This window comes from Manacus vitellinus, unplaced genomic scaffold, assembly GCF_001715985.3.
Source record: "Manacus vitellinus isolate BGI_N305 unplaced genomic scaffold, ASM171598v3 scaffold_11_pilon, whole genome shotgun sequence".
NCBI lineage: Eukaryota > Metazoa > Chordata > Aves > Passeriformes > Pipridae > Manacus > Manacus vitellinus.
This window is the reverse complement of record NW_021938895.1, coordinates 5,724,040-5,748,206: the sequence shown is the minus strand read 5'-3', so window position 1 is coordinate 5,748,206 and position 24,167 is coordinate 5,724,040. Positions and strand designations below refer to the sequence as shown.

At 35.3% G+C, this 24,167-nt stretch overlaps 1 protein-coding gene across 1 annotated transcript in view; it reads right to left on the bottom strand.

Moving 5' to 3' along the window:
• APOB (apolipoprotein B) overlaps positions 1-16,984 on the bottom strand; it is a 35,980-nt gene extending 18,996 nt beyond the window's left edge. The window contains exons 1-20 of the mRNA XM_008931301.4: positions 16,823-16,984; positions 15,096-15,134; positions 12,446-12,561; positions 11,443-11,588; positions 10,302-10,455; positions 9,961-10,116; positions 8,890-9,014; positions 8,617-8,702; positions 7,656-7,875; positions 6,488-6,715; positions 6,186-6,303; positions 5,922-6,068; positions 5,182-5,393; positions 4,623-4,860; positions 3,686-3,862; positions 3,198-3,389; positions 2,558-2,725; positions 1,156-1,367; positions 455-637; positions 110-231 (exon numbers count right to left, since the gene is read on the bottom strand). Coding sequence (XP_008929549.3) covers positions 110-231; positions 455-637; positions 1,156-1,367; positions 2,558-2,725; positions 3,198-3,389; positions 3,686-3,862; positions 4,623-4,860; positions 5,182-5,393; positions 5,922-6,068; positions 6,186-6,303; positions 6,488-6,715; positions 7,656-7,875; positions 8,617-8,702; positions 8,890-9,014; positions 9,961-10,116; positions 10,302-10,455; positions 11,443-11,588; positions 12,446-12,561; positions 15,096-15,134; positions 16,823-16,877 — 3,094 coding nt within the window. The 5' untranslated portion in view covers positions 16,878-16,984. The remainder of the gene's footprint in view (positions 1-109; positions 232-454; positions 638-1,155; positions 1,368-2,557; positions 2,726-3,197; positions 3,390-3,685; positions 3,863-4,622; positions 4,861-5,181; positions 5,394-5,921; positions 6,069-6,185; positions 6,304-6,487; positions 6,716-7,655; positions 7,876-8,616; positions 8,703-8,889; positions 9,015-9,960; positions 10,117-10,301; positions 10,456-11,442; positions 11,589-12,445; positions 12,562-15,095; positions 15,135-16,822) is intronic.
• Between the last annotated feature and the right edge of the window lie 7,183 nt (positions 16,985-24,167).

Here is a 24,167-nt window from a genome sequence, read left to right as displayed (position 1 = left end):
TTTTATACTGTAAAACATTCTATTATGATTTATTAATAAAAATCTCTTTCCTATTAAACGACACACTTCAAAACTGAGCTTAACTGTATTGGTTTGTTCAGATTCTTACCTTCTGCCTGGACAGCAAACTTTAAGGTGTCTATCAGGTCACTTCCCTCTCTCTGTAGGTCATAGTTTGCACTTGCAGAGTATTCCTTCACTTCACCTGTGGACACTATTTCAACTTCAAATCTAAAGAAGGAGCAAACAAATGGCCTGTAAATAACTATTTTGTCCATGACCTCAAATAGATGAAATCATATAATTCTCAACAGCTTTCTGATCTGTTGACGTTAGTCTGTTTTTAAAGATTTTAAAAGGTAAGCTTTACATAAGAGAGTACTGTAGATACTAGGCCCTGGGAACGAAGAGCAGTTAGCACAAAATAAACGTAGTTTAGGTTGACACGACTTGCCTGGATTCTCCAGTCAAGGGGAAATATGGAGCTGCCTCTGTGGAAGTGGCATTAGAGTACAATAATTTGGTGCAGAAGTTTAGACCAGGCATGAAAGGCTCGCAAGAAGTTGAGGTTTCTTGGTTCTCTGTCAGAGGTGGAATCTCTTCAGTTTTGGCTGGAGACACCAAATGCAGTGTATTGCTGGAACAGAAAAGTCAGTCATTTATTCCCAGAACAGGTGCTCAGACATTGTCCTCTTAACAAGGTTATTTCTAAATAAAACTCACTTATTAATGTAGGGGCTAAATGAAATAACATTTGGTGGTTAAATGATCAATGTGTTTATTAGTATTATTGATAAATATTATGTATTGAGCCATTGCTTTCTCTAAAATTAGTGTAAGTAGTCCATTTAGATTCCATCTAAAATAATATTGCTATTATAATAATTTTATGTGAAAGAAAATAAAATAATTGAAATGGTAAGTCTTGAATAAAATTTCAAAAATAATGACAAATTAAATAATCTCTAAGCCATGACTCCAAGTCGTCACTTATTTGGGCTATTTGCCAATCTTATGAAAGAAGTTATCCCAGTTTTACAATGTATGGGATTTTTCTGAACTGAAAATTTCTCCATACCTGCCCTATCATTTCAATTCCACCACAACAAAAGCCAAGAAGAGAAGGAAGAGGACAGCCTTGAAAGTTCTCGTTACCTGATACTGAGGAGCTTTACTGGAGTCTTTGGAGCAGGAATGCTGAATTTCAGTTGTCCAGCTTTTACACCAACATGTGCTTCAATTCCAGATTCATGGAATATATTAGAATTCATCTCCACACCACTTCTGGCAAATTCAGGCATGTTTATTCCCAAGTGTGTTACAAACTCAATTGCTACTGAAGGTTTAGCAATGAGGTCTGCTTGCATCTATTTAATAAAAACAAAATGGGTTATTTATTTGCCCAATACAATTCTTGCTGGTTATTTAAAGCAAACATAAAATTCTTTATAATCTTGAGGTAAGTTTTCTATAATTGATTTTGCTATTCAAAAAATCTGATTCTCATATCACATAATCAGAGGGACCACATATATCATAACTGTAATGTAATGAGTACAGCAAGATGGTAATGCCAAGGATCCTTACCTACTTTAATGTAAAAATACTCATGCTTCAGAAAGATTTTCTACATGGAGATACTTGCATGTATTTTTAAATCTGAAGACAAGAGCCAGTTTTCCATTGTAAAAAAAAAAATTAACAATTTTTAAAAACAATGAGTAAACTATTTGACAAAAAAAGAAATGGATCCAAGATCTGAACTTCTTTAAACACAAACCAGCTTTTTTGCAAGCTTTTGTTTTGGCCATTACAGAAAGAAGTGACAGAATGCAAAATTCTGGAAAAATTCCAAAGGTAACTAAGGGCAACCAGTGCTAATTTTCAGCATTTATTTTTTATTATTATTTAAATCTTATGCATGGTGGAAAATTGAAAGTTTAGATGAACTGAAACTGCTAAGAAATTTTTATGAAATATTGACTAAATTAGAGAAAAAGAAATTACAGAAGTGTAAAAAAGAAGGGAAATATTTAACTTTTTAAAATTTTAACTGGATAATTAATTTTGTGCCATATGCTCTTTCATTGTTACAATTTTAAAATGTTTCCTGTCAGGTAAAGAAATGTTTCTCTTGACTCAATTTTCATTATTTCTCTGAACTGATAATAAAATTTTTCACTTTGAATTGGCCACAAAAAATGTTTTGTTAATTTTTTGGCTTGAACGGCAAATTCACAAACTGCAGCTTTTTTACCATTGTAATTTGAGAGCAGGGAGATTAACAGAGATTAAAAGGATTATTTTTTAAAGAGTGATTTAAACACTTTTAATTAATAAATTTTATTGTCTCATACTTAATTTATTATATGCATTACTTCTTAATTTAATCTAAATGTCATCCACAAATTAACCAAAGACTTCTAATGAGGGGGTTTTTTCATATCAAGAACATTTTGTAATCTTTAAAATTTTTACTGTTGTTACAGTTTTATCCATAAATGAGATTGTAGATTATTAGGAGGAGAAATAAATATAGACAGCTATTGAGACTTACGCTTTTTTGTTGAAGCTTCACAGCTACTCTGGCCCCGGGTGTTGCTATTCCAGACAAAGCAAACTTCAGTTGAAAACCTGCTCCAGTTGGAAGCTCAAATTCATTGTCCATGAATATGTAGTGGACAAATAAATCCCTGTCAACACCTTTTGAGATGGCTTGTGCAATCTGTGAATCAAACAAGGAAATGAACAATAACAAATACACACTTTGGAATATGAGCATTTTGTACTTTAAAAATTTATCAGGGAATGGTTGCAACTCTATAATCAAAAAGTTAATTTCATATGGAGTAGAGAATCTAAATTCTACAGATTCCTTCCTTCAAAAAATGTACTTAAGACTGTTTAGCAAAATCTGAACTTTAAATAAATACGAGATTTTTTTACCTGCCTCAGTACACTGGTATTATCTACCTTTACATACACATATAAAGGCGAATTCTGGTTTTCCCAAAGTCAACGGCAAAGCATTTTTTTTACTTCAATGAAAGAAGAGCTTTACCAAATATTCCTAAACTGTACTATATCTTCTTTTCTATTTAACATGACAAAGATGAATTTTTAATATTAGCATATATTTTCATAATTAGAAATTTCATAGTATAATAATAATGCACATTGGTGTATCAGAAACGTACCATTTCGGGAATAATCTGAAGAGTTTTAGCACTCTTTAAAATCAAGCTTCCCAGCAATTTGAAATCATTGAGTTTCATGTACCCAAGTTCTTCTCCCAGGATTCTCAGATATGCTCTTCCCTCAGGAGCTTCCTTGTTGCTCAATTCTTTTATCAGTTTTTCGAGGTTAAGTATTATTCCTTTCATGATATCCTGAAAATTCAGTCAGAAAGCAGTAAAACAGATTTATAAGAAATCTGTAAGATCACATGTCTAGAACAGTTACTTAGTGAATGTCAGCTACTCTGCATGTGCTCTTACAGATTTGTCTCCAGGCAAAGACCCCTCCCAAATACAATTAAGAAAACACATTGTTAAATAGCACTAAGGGTTTGTATTTTAGCTCACCAGAAGACAAGAAGGCAAATATAGAAAAAAGAGGGAAATGCTGTAATTACTGTGTAAAAATAGGAATGCTGTGCTGCACAGAAAATATTTTCAAGCTGTACCTGATCCTGCTTCCCATCCTGGGAGAGGCCAAAATAGTCAAAAAGTGCCTTGGAAACCTGCTCTGGCACTTTGCCATCAACCCAGTACAAGGCCTTGGTTGCAGTGTCCGGGAAAAATCCCTTCTCTCCAAACAACGCTTCCAGTGTTGGTTCAAAACCCTTTCCATCCAAGCCAAGCTGAAATGAATAGGAAGGACAACGCATAACTGAGACACTTCCCTCACTTCTTTGGAACTTTACAACAAAACAGACTTTCTTGGGAACAAACAATGTGTTTAAAGTGTATCCTGTAGTCTATGACACTTAAGGGAAGATATGGAATACTATGTCTTATAATAATTACAAAATAATATATTTATTATTATTATATTAATGACTTATAATATATATACTATTTATATATTAATATATATAATTATATTATAATATATATATATATATAATATATAATATAAAATATATAATATATAATATATAATATATATAATATATAATATATAATATATAATATTAATATAATATATAATATATAATATATAATATTATATATATTCATTTTTTATCTCTGATTTTCAATAAAAACCCCCCACATAGGTTGTATCATTTAAAATCTACTATGAGTACTTCAATGTGCCAGTAATGATTCATTAGCATGAAGTCAATTTGTTACAAATGGGTTTATTTTACCCTAGCTGAGCCCTTTAATAACTTCAACAGGGTCGTCCATCCAGTCAGTGGCAAGTGACATCACATAACAGATGGCTTGCTCTAGAGCCCATTGAGATCAAATCAAAGTGCCCTTGTAGTCATAGTTATCCTTAGGTTTCTCCCAAAGCTTGTAAAAACAATACATTATTCACAGAAAGTTGTTATAAGAAAACAGAAACGAGAAATAAAACAGCTGAATACTAGCAAATGTTTTCGATAATTGTTGTACCTCAAAAATATCACTTGGGTGAAATCCATACACATGCAGGGTGGTTTTTAACATGGTCTCTTTTGGAACATAGCTGTTTGGGTCAAATACCACATTTCCCTCTACTTTGGCAGAGATGGGGTCAATTCCAGGTACAGAAACTCTTTTGGAAATCTGATAATTTTGTGAGAATTTTCTGAAATCTTTGGCTGTTGGAAACTCGTTTCCTTTCAGAGCTTCTTCAACTCGGCTTTTTAGACTAGGGAAGAGGATAGCAATTAAAACATGATTAGTATATATTCCAAGCACTCATTTAGTCTTAATTTTTTTATGCCACTTGCAGTCATTCATACAGCTGAGGTGATTACAAATGGTTAGCTCTCTGCACATATTAACAGAAAACAAGGCTTAAGGGAAAGACTATAATCTGGTACTGCTCTGACAAAGTCATAGTTTACTCAGTTGATATGTTTATTCAAATAAACACAAGAAAAACTTCATGTCTAGACAGCTACCACTGCAGTTATGGTTGGAACTTTGTTTTTCCTAAGAGACCAATATACAACTAAATTTTGCTTACTCTTCAATGCCTATTTCTTCAGAATCTAGGATGTTGGCAATGTGTGAGGCAACAAAGCTTTTCACTTGCTCATTCTTCTCCTTTGTGAGGATTCTCAAAATCTTTGCAAGATCACCTGGGGAAGGATTTTTCATCAGCATGAGATAGGCTGCCAGGCGCTTGTCTGTAGGTACATCCAACTCTTGGAATGCTTTGAGAAGTGCTGAACGGTCCTATATAAATAGAGAAAGGTTTACAATGATGAACTGGCTCACTATACTGAGCTGAAGTACTCTGTATAATTGCACCCATTCTGTAGGAGATGCTGTAATGTCACGGTAACGTAAACATAAATCTAACCAGTACAATAATGGTAACAAAATATCAGTATAAAATAGAGACCTGATTTTTTTCCTAGTTAAATACATTTAAATCTGGAAGAATTCATTAGTTAACACCACCTTTGAATAAGTCATCTCCATTTAAGACACTAACAGGAACAGATCAAAATTTCCATTTAAATTACCTATACAAAGCAACTGTTTCTCAAAAAAACAACAGCCACTGAGTAAGAAGACTGCAGAACTTCTCAGATATGTGTATGGAAACTAGATAAAAGAGTTCTAAAAAAGCTGGAGACAGCTGAAGCGGAGATATTGGAACTATGAAACAATGAGAATGTTTTTGCATATTCAGTAACTTATGTGAACAGCCAAGGTGAACTGAGGACAGTTTATTCTGGTTCTTGTGACCCAATTTACCTCTTCAGTAATTGTCATTTTCCTGAATGCCTGGATGGCCGCTTTCTGCACTGAAAGTGATGCAGCTTCGTTTCTGATACATGTCTTCAGAACAGATTTCACGTTGGGTTTAGCTTTTTCCATTACTGCACCCATGTTTCCAATAGCCTGTCAGTGATGAAGACACAGAAAGGTGACAAATAATTTTTTTTCCACCAAGAGAAGCAGATATGCACTACAATTTATAATAACATCCTATATAAGGAAAGAAGGAAATAAAAATACCCGAAGTGTGAGGTATGTGAGTTCATCTTCCCCAGAACAATCAGTGCCAAGCAGTGATACCATGAAGTCTGCAACATCTGTGATTTCCTCTGTCACAGTCTTCTTCTCATCGTAGAACCTAAAGAAATACAGAAACACATTAGAAACAAAAGGAGAAAATGGGAAATGTCTATATTATGTTCCTGAAGAGCAACAACATGACAACAACAAAAAAATCCTTGAAAGGTGAGCACTCTTAGGGTTTACTTTAAGCATTGCAACCTTGAGGTTATTTTGTACAATTGCATGCTGTCCTTACTTACTTAGTAACAGAATGACTCAAGCCATAAAAAGAAGCTCTACTTGGCTGATACTGGGCCATGTTAAGAATTTCCCGTATTCTCTGTGGAGTTGGAGAAGGCAATAGTCCCAGGGTGTATGTCACCAGGTCTGCCACAAGTGGATTCACACTTCCAGTTCTCAGGATTTGAAGGACTGCACTGTAGCACTCTGGAGTCCCGCACTGGGTCAGGGCCTGAACAGTGATGGAACTGAAAGGAGAAGAGACGACTTTGACTAATTAATTCCCTGTTTGCAGTTTTTGCTGCATATTGACTGTTTGAAACAAATGTTTGACAGGTTTATTAAGGTGTTTAAATATGTATTCTTATGTTTTACAAGTTATAGTAGTAACACAATTAAATAAAAACAATAAGAAAGTATTAAGAATATCACCATTACGCAGGCATACCTTGTTGTTTTTTCACAACAGACGTTCCCACAACTTTAAATATTATAAACTAATATAATCAAACCAGACTGAGGCTCTAGTTCCTCTACAAACTGAGGACATAAAATATGTGTAGACTGACTCGAGTCCAGACAGAAGAGTAAGGGTGGGGAGCAGAGGGCAGGGTCAGACCAAAGAATAGTGTTCTTCCATGTCTCCCAAAGTCTCACCTTCAAAACTCTGTTCTTTGCTATAAATCAAACTTGGGAGTTTGGAATTACAGCCACTGTCCTTGAGCAAAACTGCATGAAAGATCTTTGGCTATAATAACTATCCACAGGATTGCTCCTAGCACACACAGCTGGGATGGTGGAGGAGCTGTACTGGGCTGTATTATACTCCAGTTCAACTTCTCCAGTAAATTTGGAATATTTAATGGGGGAATGATATAAACAATATTAGTTTTTTATAGAAGACAAAATTTCAGATCTATTTGAATTCTTTTACTTTTCTCATATATTTAATATTCAAGCTCCAATCAACAGCTGAGCATTTCTGATAGAAAAATGTAAAATCCACAGTTTTATTCTCCCTTCTTTATTTCTCTCTCTGGATAATACTGATGACACTTATCTTTCTGAAAGACACCCTATATATCTAATTCACCTCTAATTTAAAACCACTAAGCAAATTAACTACAGAAAGGTTTTGCCACAACATTGACATGTGGTGTACTTGCACAATGCACAGTTGTACCATACCTTGAGGTTTCCATCATCTTTGGTACAAGAGAGCCAAGAGTGCTGTTATGTAAATTTCTAAGCCCTGAAACAAATTTGTAAAAGAGTCTTGCTCTCTGCTGGTTCTGCTGAGAGGCTGTGAGTTTCTGCAGTTCCTGAAGGGTTTTCAGAACAACATCACCCTGCTTGGGGAATTTGGCATCTGTACTTTCCAGTGCAAGTCCCTTCTCTTCCAGTTCATCTAGCAATTAAAAAAAAATTGCATTTGTTATCAAGGAGCTACGTTAATTTTTATCATCTATCTTACATTCAGCATAAATACAAAGTTTGTAGATTATTTTATATGATAACTGTTAAAGTTGAACAGCTGAACAGTTAACAAAAATAATGGAATGGAATTTAAATATAATTCCCCAAAAGTTGAATATTTGCATAAATTGTTTTACATTTTCATGAAGATAATTCCTTAACACCTTTTATATTAGCATAGTTTGCTTTTTCAACTTTTAATTAATATATATTTTAGGAGAAATATGTTATGACTAACAATTACAAGTCAAAAGGTAGGTTTTAGAATAAAATATACGGTAATAATGGATTGCTTACATTTAGCAGTTGAAGATAAAAGTTGCATAAGAAATTATGGGTATAAGAAATTATGGGTATAAGATATTATAGGTAGCAGAAATGGGTTCGTTAAACTAATTTCCAATAACATTAGAATTTCTTTTCAAGCAAATTATACATTTTTATTTATTAAGAATAATTTTAAAATTAAAGATTATTTTAATTTGGAGGGGTTTTTAAAATTCTCAGGTTTTCCCATTTTCTGCCCAACCTTTTTCCTCACTAAATTTCTTTAAAAATTATGAATTGATTTGGTCCCCTCAGGGGCATCTTTAATTAATTCACTGTTTAAAAAAATCATCTCTGTATTTGTGTTTTGTTCCTATGCTTGTGTAATAGAGAACTGCAGCTCTACCTCCATCAAAATTTTTGTTATTGATCTTCGGGGTATCTTCAAGCCTCAAGGTCTGGTTGACCTCTGTCATCACACCATAGCGATTTCTAGGAAACAAAGAAAAATTCACTCCTTTAGTTGAGTCTAAGTACCCTTGAGAGGTCTTAATATGTCTCCTGCCTTCTTAAAAACAAAATGTACATTTCGAGATGAAATCAGGGCAGAATGTAATACATCATCATTTAAAACAAATATTTATGAATAAAGGATAAGGATAAATAGTGAGCAACCTACTTGTATGAGGAAGGCAGAAACAGGTGTTTTTCACTGCAGACAACATCTCTTATATGCCTTTTCTTTGCATCAATATTGTAATGACAGAACTGAGTGCTCTTTAGAAGGGTAGATAATGGGCTGTTCTGTAAAATAAATCGTTTGGCAGTCATTTTACTGAGTAAAATAGGAAACAATCATAGTTTTAAAGGCTGACACAGTTTTACTGTAATATTAAAAATTAAAGCATATTGGAAAAAAAGGTGAATAACTGGAATTATTCTCACACAAAGACAAAATTGTGCCAGTAATAATCTTTAGTCTTAAGTCTCTTCACGGGCAAAAATCCCACCAAAATTTTCCCTCAGGCCTTATCAAGATGTTTGGGTTAGTAGTTACTTCATGATTGATCCCCTGCTGCCTACAACAAAGGACTCCTTCATAAAACCAATTCGTAATTTTCCGAGTAGTTCAGTCCCCTTGTAACAACTGATGTTCTTTTTAATTTCACTCTTATTATACAAATTTTAAAGACTTCTACAAAAAACTGTAGCAGTGGTAGAAATTATAAAATGTGTTTTCAGCATTATATGAAACCCTATCTTTTTTAAGTTAAAACACTCTAAGGCAAAAATGCCATTATACCAGAAAGAAATCTGACAATTTCCATGCAAGCAACTGCATTTGATCATTGTGGATTAACAGGTAGAACAAACAGTGTGCTTAACCACATTTAGACCCCTCTCCTCCTGCACATCACACACACTTCATGGTATGGGTTTTTTATGTTTTACATGAAATTGGAATTTTGAAAATTTTGACCCACAGAACTAAAAATTTGGCTATGATCTGATATGTTACCATGTAATCAATAGTACTAACTTCATCTATGAAAAGCTCTCTGTATCTTTTTTTTTTTCTCTATTGACTGCCAACAAAACCACAGTCTGATATAATGGAATAGTGCAGAAAAACCATTTAAATTTTTAGCAAATATAAATATATACAAAACTTAGTCATTGTAGTAGTTTTATCATTTTAAATAGTGGTGAGAAAAATCTTATATCATATAATCTTACATCATATACTTACCAGTCCCTTCACAATGGCAATAGGGCTGACATGATCTCTGATGGGACTGAACTTGTCACAGCCTTTCAGGTACCTCGTAATTGAAATATCTTCTGCAACATTTCCTTTTCTGGACTTGAATTCAACTTCACTGTCACACTTTCCATACACAGTATCCTGGAAAGAAGAAAGAAATCAGCATCTCTGCTCATGTTGTCAGACATTTTCTGATCTAGTTAAAAGGCACCTTTTCTTATGAGAATTTCCAGGCCTTTTGGAAATGATGTTCAGGAGTAACTCTACTCAGGTGAGCTTTCTTCCATTGGTCAAGGAAATAAAGGAAATACTTTCAAAACACCTACCATTGAAATTGTTTTTTCATTTTCTACTGTTTCTGTTGGCACAAGTAGAGCTGAGATGATCCCTCTCTTGAGATTCAGTACATTCAGAGGTTCGTCCTTCTCTGGATACAGCTTGACTTTTGTTCCATCCTGAATACTAAATTTTAGCTCATGCCTGGCACCCAAAATAACAACATTAGAATGAAATATTAAAGAAACACATTAAAGAACATTATCAATAAACTGCTGGGCTATCATTATTTAATATTCACTGCTGTTACTAATAGGAAGTATTGCTATTAAAGCAGCAAAATTCTAACCAAGGACATTATGATATCACCAGATTACGTTATCTAAGGACAAGCAAATACCAAGAGCAGTGGCTGGAAGTTGGAATTGCATAAATTCAGAGAGGACATAAGTAAATTTTTAGAATGAGGTAATTATTAACTACTCCAATAGGCTACAAAATGATGGGATGATTCTCTAGCAGTTGCAGTCTTTAAATAAAACCTTGATGGTTACGTTTTTTAATACTGTCTCAAGTTGTTTTTAGATTTATGGCTTGTGAAACAAGATGGATACTAAGGCACTGAAACAAGCATGAAGATGCATGACTAAAGTATGCACTGACAAGCACTAGAGACTAGTTGGGTGGAGGGAGTAGTAGCCATTAGTCACAAAAGCAGATAAAGAAGGAAAAGATAAACTGCATAGGTCATTAAAGACTGGGATTGGAAATCTGGACTTCAGTCTCAAATGCCTTTCTATTGCACAGTCTGCATCAAGTTAGCAAAGGAAAGTTATCTTAAACTGCCTGCATGCAGCCATTTGAGAATGTGCTTACAAGAAGGAACATCACACTTGCAATAATCTTTTGGAGACTACACAACAGTTTCCTGATATAGATGATAGAAATGACAAAAACATTCCAGGTGAAAATTCTGTGTCTAAAAAAGCCTTCCCTACTAGCAATTGAGAACTATGCCATGTTAACTGTAAGTTGTATCAGGGAGAATTTTGCTGTGGAACCAGCTTTCAAATCTACCATGTTATCATGAAATGTGTTCTATGCCTAGAAAACAGAGTCAGGGTAGACTGTAACGCTGCAGCCTGTTCCATTTAAAGGTCACAAGTACTGATGATAATTGATATTGCTTACCTGGACATGGCACTTGCAAAGTCCTCAGAGTTCTTGGACTTTTTCAGAACAGCCCTTCCCTCAGAGTCAACACCAAACGTCTCCCTCAGGGAGCAATGCATTGTCCTCAGGATGAAGCGGCACAGCTGTGGTACCTCCAGTTCAACCTGAAAACACAAATATGTTTATCTTTTTTCATGATCATGTTTCCAGGATCATCCAGTTACCACTTTGAAAATTCTTTTGATTTTGTAAAGTGTCAGAATCCCCCTGCTAGCAGCTGTTGGAAAAAATTCCTAAGTGCTCTAAGTAGCTTAAGGTAACTCAAGGGAGAAGATATGCGAGCAGGTATTTGCTTGGCTAATGGCATGGAGTATGTGACATACATGGTAAACAAGCAACTTAGTTTCTGAGAATTTAGAATGTTAGAACTGTATGAAAACTTGAGCCATTACACTGATCAGTGTTTAGACTCTATTAAAACTGTGTGTGCTAAATAAAAAATATTTTTCCCAATTACTCAATTTAAAGAAAAAAAAAACCCCACAACACAATGATGAGAAAGTTTTGGACAAAATGAAGGGATACTGAGTAGTTTAATGGCCTATGGGACCTTTTACTCCTACAGTCCTGGCATTGTCTTGACTGTCACCATCAACAGGCTGTTGTGGTCTTCATGGCTTCAATGCACTGTTGTTATTGAACTTCTAGAATTTTTTGATGGACATCGGTAGATTCAGCCTGGGAGCCAAGGAAAACTAAACTTCCAAGTTTTGCCTCTCTCTCTTGTAAAAGTACAGCCAGGTTTGAAATGCACTGGCACAATGGTGTGAAGGACTTCTGCCATCCTCAATGCCTTCTGTCTAGGACAGGAAGGGCTTAGTCTTTGTGTGCCTAAGTCAATATGTGCCTTTCAGAAGAATGGTCTTGTTTGGAAAAACATTGAAGGATGCTCCCCAGCTGCCAGCTCCCATGTTGTTCAGTATACAGTCCCAATCAGTTGTATTTACTCTTCTTTGCCTACCTTGCAAGTGATCTTTGAACCACTTCTAGAATCTGCTGTTCCTGTGATCCCATTTGATGTTTCTGCTTCATATGAGTAAACATATTTTCGGAGGGGTTTAAATCTGGTTGCATCTTCTGCAATTGGGAAAACGAGTGGTTTTATGACTTAGGTAGGATATGCAGATGTAATCCTTACAATACATGCTTAGTGTTGTGTAACTAAAATGAATGCCACAGATAAAGGAAACACAAAGACTCATCCTGCCACTATTTCCTTTTCCAAAATAGCTTTCAGAAAAAAACGTGATGCCTTTATATCAGCTGGATTATTTCTGAAGCATAAGACCAAATTTGTGGGGCAGCTTAAATTTTGGGGTCCACTGCTCTGTTTGATGGGATTTGCCAATATAACCCCATTTGGCCTTCAAATCATGCCACATTAAAGCAAATGACAAAACCAGGAGAAAACTTAAGGTGTGGAACTGTTTTAAAAATTACCCTGTTGCTTCTAAATTAAGCCAATCAAATGGTAGTTTTCCAATTGGTAATAAAGTGATTCATTTCAGCTCAGATTTTTCCATCATAATGAAAATGCAAGAAGCTGCTTTACCAGTTACATGATTGAGACTGAAAGCGAAGAGACAGAACATCCAAAATAGAATTCCTCAATACCATTTCACTTGAATCTACACACGATCTTTCTGCTCCAGACTCTCCTGAAATATGATCTACTCTAATTCATTTATTAAATCAGAAAATTTTATAGAGTAGACTATTTTTAATGGAGATAAACTTTAGTTAGATGAAGAGCATCCAACAAGGGAAAAGCTTTAAATTATGACTAAGAACAAGGCAGGAGGGAGTATTTCAAGAGGTGTTTCTCTTTCTGCCAAAGGAAGCCCCAAAACCTAATAGGCTTCCTCAAAGGAATGACCTTCACCTGTGTTTAATCTCTCCCTGTTGCCTTCATCTGTAATTTTAAACTCCACAAGCAGGAATGAGTGGGGTAATAGAGACATTAAGAAAAAAACAGTCTCGGTGTCAAATACAGAACTATAAGATACTATTTTGGTATCTGGAATGCATAAGATAGGCCAAACAATGCCCTCAAACCCAATTCACTTCCATTGCAAGTGCAGGCATTGTTTTAAACTGAAAAAGGATGATCAGGTACTCTAAGTGTCAGTGATGAAGCAGTTTAGGTCAATCTGAACCAGAAATTGCTGTTCCCTCAGTTTAGGCTGGGCAACTCACTGGGTCTGTGGCTCTGTTGTGATGTTGAGTGAAAAGCAATTTCCTAAACTGCTCCTCTGTGGTTATTTAATAGAGTCCTGATCTATTTTATAGAAAAAAAAAAAAGATAGGTAATCCTGGTGTAAATCCAAATGCCCACTATTAAATCTGTATGATTTTGCCTGCCTACACTTGCATGAATGCAGATTACTCTTCTTCTTTTATAAAATATTTGTTGTCAGAGGCCAATGACAATATAACCTTGCCTGTCACAGAATTTCATACTTAGAGAGGGGAACAAAATAGTGCTATGCATATCTTATTTCCTCATTGAACTATCACTTTTATAAATTTTACATACTTTAATAACATTTTAGCTGAGATCACATTCATGTAGTTGCTAAACAGAATTATTATAATTAATACTAGCTGTCATACCATAATCAACATCTTAAAAACATTTGAAAACTTAATTAAATTATGTATTTAACTCTAAAATTAAATTTTATTAAAAATTTAACACTATTTGTGTCACTTTTGGCTATCCTGGAAAATAACTGTACACTCTCAGAGAACTTTGCAACACCAGTATCTACCATGCTAAAGTAAAAGGCTAATTATTGCTTCATATCCTGCTTTTAAACAGAAATTAATAGGGAAATTATAAGATTGGAAATGATAATACAAAATAATTTACTGGATCAAAAATAGACAAGTAATTGGCAATGAAACTCAGAAGTCTTTGAGTTGGTTCAGGCATCTGAAGTAAACCCAATTGCCTGGAGATGGTGCTAAAGCACCCAACAAGGAAAAAAAACCCCTGAAGACAAAGAACAAAACAATTCATTCAGTACTTTGACCCTGTGGTTGAACATTATGTATCTAACCAAGCAGTCAGGGCCAGTCAGAGTTCATTACAAAGATAGGGCATAAAGTCAGCATTTCCTGAGTCTTCACTTGTTTAAAGAAATTGCTGTCCTTGCTAACAGAGCTGATGATTTATTCTACAGGTATTTAGCTAGATATCCAAGTGCAATTCTGTGGGCTTAGCAGCCACTGTGAAGGCTAAATAAAATGTAAAATTCAGGCCACAGTAAAGTGTAATGTACATAACCTCACAGTTAAAGGTTCACATTTGGTAAACAGGGATTTTCAGATTAAGGAATTTGCACCTGACAATCAAATAAATAAAAAAGAAAAACCAAAAACCCAGTGGAAAGTAGTTTCTTAATGGGAGCTTTAAAAAAGTTCAGAAACTCATTCTAAGCTTGTCCAATCTTGGGAAACTTTAACAATTACTCGAATCAACCCTTATGGATAGTCGAATACTTTCATTTCAGTTATTTCAGATGAAGAGATTTGGAAAAGTCAGGCTTTGAGAAATGAATTCAGTTAAAATAGTGATATAACAAAAGCAAATGCAAGAAATCAGTTACTTGAACATCCTGGATTTCCACTTTCAGGTGTTTCTTCTTCTGTAAAAAAAAAAAACAAACCACAAAAACCCAAGAATTAAAAGCTAGAAAAGCAGTTTATAGCTATACAACAAAGCAGTTTATAGCTATATACAATATATTCAATGGCTATGAATATATAAATGTAAATACTACATTTTCATAGTAAGACCTTTTTAATTCATACCAACTTCTGATGTAGTTTGAAAGACTGATGTAAATAACAAAGCTACTATTAACATTTGCAGTACAGAGTCAAATCTAAAGGGAGTTACAAGCAGTTGCCTTGATACAGTGAACCAAAATCCCATAATAGGGTCTTTAATCACAGAATTAAATTGATTTGATTTAAACTGAGAAGGGTCAGCTTCTAGGTTGACAAGTATTTTTTAAAGCCCTGTGTTAGGTAAATAGACAGTTTGCAAAGGATAGGCACAAAATGTAGAGGTAGACAGATGAATGTACCACATAACACAGTTTACTTTTAAATTTTAGTCAATTTGAGCACACAAAAATACTGTTAAATGGATGAATGGCTACACTTTGGTTTTTGTACATTTCAGAAAGAACACCTTTGAAGATTAGTACTAAAATTCTCTGCTATGAAATATTTTCTGAATATTGAGAGTGCATTCTTTGTAGGAAAAGCCTATTCAAGTTAAGAAGACCCATTTTTTCTAATCAGTCTTAGGTATGTTCCATATGACCCTATTAAAAACAAAATTAAATTAAACATAATCTAGTAAATTTGCTGCATTCATTAGATGCTATATCATTTTTTGGGATATCACATATGAAGGCCAGTATTTTTCCCCACACACTTTCCGAATATTCATTCTATGAATTCTAAGGTAGATCACTCTATAGAAATAGACTCTAACATTTGTCACAGTAGCACCAATAGCAACAGAAATACTACTATTACTATTAAAATAATATTAATAAAATTATTAATAACCAATAAAACAAGGTTTATTGCATAACAATAAATTTGTATAACATCAGCCAACAACAGAATACTAGTTAAACAGAGATATATTTATGATTAAGTAGATCTACATATAAAACCAGACCTGCACAATTTGCCCAGATGCACTTTTGTCCTTAAGCTCCCTGAAGCCTTAAGTAACATTACAGTGTCCTGTTCTAAAAAGCCATTTCTTGGGAAGCAAGGATAACTCAAAACCCACAGCACCATATCGATCTCGGCTGTCTTTTCTGATCTTACAAAAAAAAATCTCTACTGACCTAGTTCTTTTATTACTTTTATTGATGACTATGTCCCTTCAACACAAAACTCTATTTCAAAGGCCAGTATTGCCTGCCAAATACAATCTGCTTTACTGCTCTCTGTCTTCACATTTGTCACAAAACAGGTTAGCAACAGCTGGGCTAAGTCTGCATGGTATCTCCAAGCTACAGTAGCTCCACGAGTGGGCTTAAAAGCACAAGATTACAGAAAAATGCCATACAAGTTGCAAAATACATTAAATCTGTACAAAAGACATCAGGCAACATTTGTGACTTTTTCTACACTGGGATCCTCCTATGATTGCCCATTCCTGTGAAGGGAAGGGATGATATCTTTGCCACACTGAACTTTTCTAATTCTATAAGCCAATGTTCTGTTGATTTTTTTGCAACATTATTGTTTTAACAGGTTCATAAATAAAGCAGGAAAAATCACTGATATAAAAGGCAGTACTTACGTGTGAGAACACTGCTGAGCAGCAGGGAGAGCAGCAAGAGCTGCACAGGGCCCATGGTGAGCCCTGAAATCCCTTGCTGCTCTTTCTTTTCCTCTTTTTCCTTCCCTCTTCAAATCTTCCCTGCTGCCTCAGAGGAAGAATGAGCCTTCTGACTTGGACCTACATTTATATAGTCTGTAGCAAGCAGCTGAGTCAAATAGTTTAGAAAGCTCAGAGCAAATTGCCAAAGGTCCAAAGGTGAGAGTCCCAGATCCTCACTGTGCTCCACACAACACTCTGCTTTGGTTACTGGGAGTCATAGAATCATTGAGGTTGGAAAATACCTCTGAGATCATTGAGCTAACCTCCAGTAAACTGGGAATTCTCCAGTTAGTCAAGACTGCTCATAAACGACTGAAATTGTCCCAGTGAGCACGTCTGCTACTTCCCCATCCTCACTCCTCTGAGAATCGAAAACTCTGTAATTTCATGAACTCTATGATTTTGTGATGGACCAAAACACTCCTAACATACAGGGCTATGCCACTGCCTCTCTCTTCAGTTGTTTAAGTCATCCCACCATGTTCCCATGATGGCATCTACATCCCATTGCCCACTGGCTACTGGCTCCTTCTGTATGTTGTCCATGCTGCGTGCACTGGTGTAGACACACTCCAGTTGTGCTGCTGGTTCTGCCACCCACTGAGGGGAGAAGCTCTAATTCCTACATGACCATTCTCAGGTGCATGGGTTGTTTCTAACACAGCAAGAAAACTCTCGTGCCTTTGGTGCCTCAAAAGCAGATCTCCATTCCCTACCTCCACCAAGAGGATAGATCAAAGGGCCTTGGTAGGACACTGTCTCTCAAACACTGGCATGCTGCCCCAGGCTTATCTGAAGGCAGAAGACTGAGCATGTATTGGAGATAAGTCACTCTTCCAGTTCATTTTTTTGAAAAATCAACTTCCAGTTGATTTTTTTTTTTTAAACAGAGTTTTAAAAGCAAGATCCCTCAGCTGCAGACTCTAACAGTGCTGTCGTATAGATGTTGAGAGGCTTAAGGGCATGAGTACTTGAGAAAATGAGAGTATTGTGCAATTAGAGGAAGGAGAATGAAAGCTGGGTTTTTTCCTTTGTACCAAAATTTGTCATATACCTTCCTAAAAAAAAATTTACTTGCAGTATTGAGGTAAATCAGGTCATGTCCATGTTGAAAGTAAGTTCTGTATAATTCTTTTTTTCCTTATTTTTATATTCATTTTCATATGTTTGCTAATGCAAAAATACAAAAAAAAAGACTAAATTTTCTCTGAATGAAGAAGATAAAAATGATTAAAATACAAACCCCCCCACTTTTTATGGATATGGAGACTGGGTTTATATCATGAGAAATGTAGTAGTTTGAATTCTTTCTCTATTTATACCTATCAAAACTAAAGGCAGTAAAAAAAATTGACTGTGGAAACAGTTAAGAACATTTTGTTCACCAAATTTAATTTCCATATATCTGATCAAATGGAAATGTTTTGACATTCAGAAATCAAAATATTTTCCCCTAGCTTGTTGAATCAAAAATCAAATTTTGGCTTAGCTAAGCAGTAATTTCTTTAACCTAGCAATGTTGCTATTTTACCATACACCATTGGTAGTTATCTTTTAAATCTCAAATTTCTTCATACCCTTTCTCTCTTGGACATAATGGATTACGTTTCCCAGGATGCACTGTGATCATGTAACTCCTAACATCAGTTCAACCAAATTGTAAACATTGATGTACAATGGGATGCACTTTCCAATAAGGAAGGCATCTTCCATGCAATCAGGATTTTGTCTGATGACATTAACAGGAGTATGTAATTTCACAGAGATTTCTTGCAGAAATTTCTTTTGTGGATTCATCAGTGTTGGAGACACCAGGAAGAAAGCATTTCTTTGACCTTATCATTTCAGTTTCTGTCCTTGGCTTATACCAATCACAGATAGAATAAACCAATAAGAGATTATTATTTTTTACTTCAAAAAAACAACATTGTTTTCTGTTTATTTTTGTGTCCACAGCTGCCTCAATATGCACTGTTATATGTAACAATTTTACTTTGTAGTATGATTCTGCTAAAGAGACTGCATGAAGATATAATTTTGCCCATAGCATTTGATCTTTTTCTGCATTCAAACATCAAAGTTTTCTTAAAATCTATTTACTTGTTCACTGTAGCACTGCAGATAAATAGAGTTCTTGAATGCTCAGCATTCAGAGTTGGTTATTTCCCTATTTTGCCTGTGTCTCCTCATTGCCTTCAGGTGGTTATTTGGGCTGAAGTTGAACCTGAGTGTATTAATATCACACTGCAAGGCTATAAAGATTACCAAAATTATGAGTCAGCTCATAAGCACAGAAGTAACATAAGTGCACCAATCTACTGTGACAGATTTATACTGCTGTATTGCCCAGTGCCCTGGTTTGGGCTGGGATAGAGTTAATTTTCTTCTTAATAGGTGGTACAGTGCTGTGCTTTGGATTTAGTAAGAGAATAATGTTGACAACACACTGAGGTTTTGTTGCTAAGTAGTGCTTACCCTAAGACAAGGACTTTTCAATTTCCTATGCTCTGAGAGTGAGGAGGTGCTTAAAATTTGCTTATAAGCCATATTGTTCATTAGCAATTTTTTGAAAAGTCTTAGTTGTAGTTCTCATGAAATTCAGACTCTACATTTGATTCTACTAAGAACAATTTATTTCATGAAACTCTGTTTTCAGACTTCACCTTTTTCCACAACCACACAGAGAAATCGGCATCAAATCACTCATCTGAAACTGGACCAACTCCTTCCTACATTTGTCTTTTCCAAAGAGGGATTATTTTTAGTCTTTTACTCTGCTTGATGACGCCGATTTTCTCTCACTGGAGACTGGTCAGATGTTTTCACAGTTGAAGGAGGTCATTGCATTGTCTCAGGATAAGATCTTCTTAAATTAACTCATTTAGATACTTTATTAAGTTTTGCACCTCATTTTCATTCAAACACTTTTGCAAGACAACAAAACAGACAGTTCATGGAACCTGTTATGGTTGGTACTAAGCTACTTATATTCCAAAGAATCCTTTTACTTTTTCTCCTGTCCTCTCCCTTCTATTTTACTTTCTTCTCACCTTCCTTCCTTTCACCTTCCTTTCTCCTCTTTTTCTCCTTCTTTCTTCTTTTCTAAGAAATAAACCCACTACCTGATGTTCGTATTTTTTTAATAACTCATTCAGGTTAAGAACCAGAACTTCTGCTTGTTTGGGAGCTCCTTGGTCTTACTCTTCTACTGTGTTACCCAGATCACAGTGTCATCTGTTTAGGTCTTAGCATGTCTCTCATCAGAGAAAAATGGTTGTATTTTCTGGTGAAACACCTATGGTGCAGAGTATAACCCAATGACAACTGGGGGAAACTGTCTCCCAAAGGAGGTGTTGGAGGTGCATAAACATACCCTCTGTTTGTCTACGAATCACTGCCAGAAGCCTGCTGAGGCATCAAGAGTAGAAAAATATTTGGAATAAGCCATCTCCTCCAGAATTTCTCTCCTTGTAGGTAGTGGAAAATGTTTCCTTTTTACATATTTATTTAGTTCTTTTGAGTATGTTCCTGGGAAAAGGGTCTGTCTTCTTTCAACTCTAACAAAAAAATGTACTACTTCTGTTGAACCTTTTATTCATACTCTCCTTTCAAAGTATTAAACCTTCCCAGTTCCTTCATCTTGTCTTGTCCTTAGGCAAAGAAATGTACTTTTCAACTGCAGTAGGTTGGATCTCTAAATTCAGTTTTTAATTTTGTGGTGAGATTCCTACAAAGATGTTGCAAACCTCTACTTTATTCTCTCTCATCAACAAGGTGACATGGTGAAGTGCTTGATGTATTTATAAACCAGCATTTTTTCATTTTTTTTTTTTCATTTCTTTCTTATTTGTCCACACTTTCCATTCAAACACTTTCTTTTAAGCTCACCACTGGAAGACTGATTTTGTACTGTATTAATAATACTGTTTCTGGTACAGATGTTCACTGCATCTGTGAAAAAGGTAAGACTAAGAAATAACCCATTTACTTTCACAATGACAACCTGGGGATTTCTGTAGCAAAATTACATGCTGCTGTTCCATTGAACCAGCAGCATTTTGTCATCCTTTCTGTCCATTTGTAACGTTTCAATATTGCTTGCCCTGCCAAAATACTGTATTCCAGTTGAGTGTCATGACATAAGGGGTTCAGTGAACCATGGTTTTTGAGAACTCCAGCTTGAAACTCTGTGCACCTTTTTACTTCATCTCTCCCATGGTCTCAACCCTCCATCATCTTCATACTGCTAGAGCTCATGCTGTCTCTAGAGGCTTTCATGTGCACAGGATACAATCTCTGCCTGCAAAGTTCCAACTGCTTTCCCAAAATTAATTCACACCACCACTGTGCTTTCTGTGATGCTCTTCCTCATCTCCACATCTGGCCACTTTTCAGAGGCTCAATTTGTTTTCCAGACTTACAAGTTGAATTCATTAAAATAGAAACAGTTTCTTTTTTTTTTAAATAATTATTTCTTTTCAAATATTGATCCGTCATATCTTAATTTTCTGCAGAATACTGTATTCCTCAAAGAAACACACTACAGTTAAACACTTAGCCCTCTGCACTTCAATTAAATGTAAGCTTTGAATGTAGGAATTATCATTTATAGAACTACTGTTTTTCTTTTTGCTGGCTTCTGCTGCTCACAAACACACCCAGGAGTAATATTTAAATATTTTCCAGTTGTTCTGGGAGCTCATTTTTTCCACCACTCTGAACAGTTCATTTTTCTTTCTGCTTTTGAGAGCTGTTCAATAATCACTCAAAGTCAAAGAGTCTGACAGGTCGTCTTCACTCTCTCTGAGCTGATTCATCAATTTGATCCATCAGCTTTAACGCATTGATATTGTGCAACACCAATTTCTACACAATAATATATGGAATTTTACTAGATCATTCCTGAGTCTTTTTAGGACACTGTTCTCCTTAGAGAGGGAAAAAAAAAATCCACCTTCATAGTAGCAATAGGGATAAAACCACAGACTAACTTGCTTTCCAGAGCATAGGAAGCCATCACTTCTAACTTCCTCCTAATGTTAGATAATTAATACTGCAGAAGATGCCCCCTCTGACACTTGAGATGCTTGAAGGCCACAAGGAAGTCTCTGTGAACTAAGCTCACACATGACAGTTAAGGAAATAGGTTTGCCCGATGTCTCATCTGAGGAGGAGAAAGAGATATCTATATACATTTTTTTGGTTTTACTAAGGTGCTGATGGTATACAAGAAAGAAAAGAAAAATGAGTCAGTACTATGCATGATATTACTAGAAACGAAAACAAAACCTACCAAGCCACAAGAGTGATAGTAGATATGGCTGTCAGGTGGGGACTGAACTTTAATCTACATATTGACCAGGTTATAAATCTCATTACTGGATGATGAACTGCACCTGTTGGGCTTGAGGTTTTGAAAAGTTAGAAAGAAAGGGGATATATCCTTCATCTTATTGGTACTGACATCAAAGGCTTTTCACTTTCTGGTCACCTTTGTAAATATAGCCTTAATGAGCAGTGGGTTGTTTCCTTCCCAGGGTAAAAATGTTTTCAAAATTAGAAACATTATTGTAGTGGTTGTGATTTTAAATTCTAGGACAGGCCAAGAGTCACAGAGATTTCAGAAAAAATCCTTCTTTTTATTCCTAAAGATGGATTGTATCATTAAAATATCTTCAGTTTACCCATATACCTGAGTATTTTGCTGATTAAGCAGCACAATTCTACTGATGATATCCAAAATTCTTCATTTTTACAAGCTATCTGAGAAGAAAGGTCTTTTTACCCTCTCTCTGAGTTCCTTTCAAAACTCAGTATACCAGCCTAGATCAACATACAACTGATGGGAATTAAATTTACATTTTAAAGATGTAAAATGTGGTGCAGGGAAATACTACATACTTCCTCTTCACAGGTACAAGTCATGTAAAATGTGCTGTCAAATCTAAAACATTTTCAATGTATGTTTTATGTATTTTTTAAGTAAAGCATTTGCTGTATTTAATGAATTTTTTATTTTACTGGTGTCATCTTTCCTGTTCTTTTTTAATTTCTTATTACTCCTTTACTGTCCAGAAAAATTGCAGCAACAAATATTATCCTTTTCATGTATTGTTTTTATTCCAGAAACTTTGATTTGAAGTCAATCTCATTGTCTATTCTACTGTATTATCTTTTTAAGGACTTTATATCCCTATAGCATAATTCAATGAACTCTTACTTTTTCCTGAGTACTTTTTCATTCCTTTCATTTACTTAAGAAAGCAGCTTTTTAACAGTAGATACCCCTGTAGTTGATAAGGCACTAATAGATGATGATAAAAATACAGCATTAATAAGCAAAAGGGAGGAAATGAGGGGATAAAGGAGGTAAGCAAGGAGGACTAGATGAAGAGAGAAAGGAAGGAAGGAAGGAAGGAAGGAAGGGGGGGGGGGGGAGGGGAGAAGGCTATTTTTGTCATCTGTACTCTCTGTGGTGGGTCAGTGATGTATACCTAAATCCACACCTGCATGTGACCATAATCAAAAATAAATTCATTGTTCTCAGCAGAATGAGTTCAACACCACGCATGAACATATGCCTCTCTCAGAAAACTAGTGACAGGATGAGAGGAAATGGCCTCAAGCCAATCCAGGGGAGGTTTAGGTTGGACATCAGCAAGAATTTCTTCATTGAAAGGATGGATAAGCATTGGAATGGCCTGTCCAGGGAAGTGGTGGAGTCACCATCCTGAAAGTAACTGGATGTGGCACTTAGTGTTATGGTTTAGTTGGCATAAAATCATAGAACTGTAGAATCACCAAGGCTGGAAGAGACCTTTAAAATCATCAAGTCCAACCATCAACCTAGCACTACCACTGTAACCCCTAAACCATTAAACCATATCATCCAGTGTCAGATCCAGATGCCTCCCTGGGCAACCTATTCCAATGCCTGACCAGCCTAACAGTGAAAAATTCTAACATCTAATCTGAATCACCCCTGTTTCAGCTTAACATTTCCTCTTGTTCTCAAATGGACCTGATGGTGTTCAGTCAAATGGATATGGTGGTGTTGGGTCAAACATTGGACTTAATGATCTTGCAGGTTTTTTCTAACTGATTCTGTGATTCTATGGTTCTATGATATTATCAATTAGGATTAAAAAAAAAGTATCAATCTTATAAATACGATGAGAGGTTTTTTTGTTGTTGTTATTGTATTGCTGAAGAAGGAAATGTGTTTTCTAAAATCCACATTAGTAAGAGTTATGTGTTTGCAACT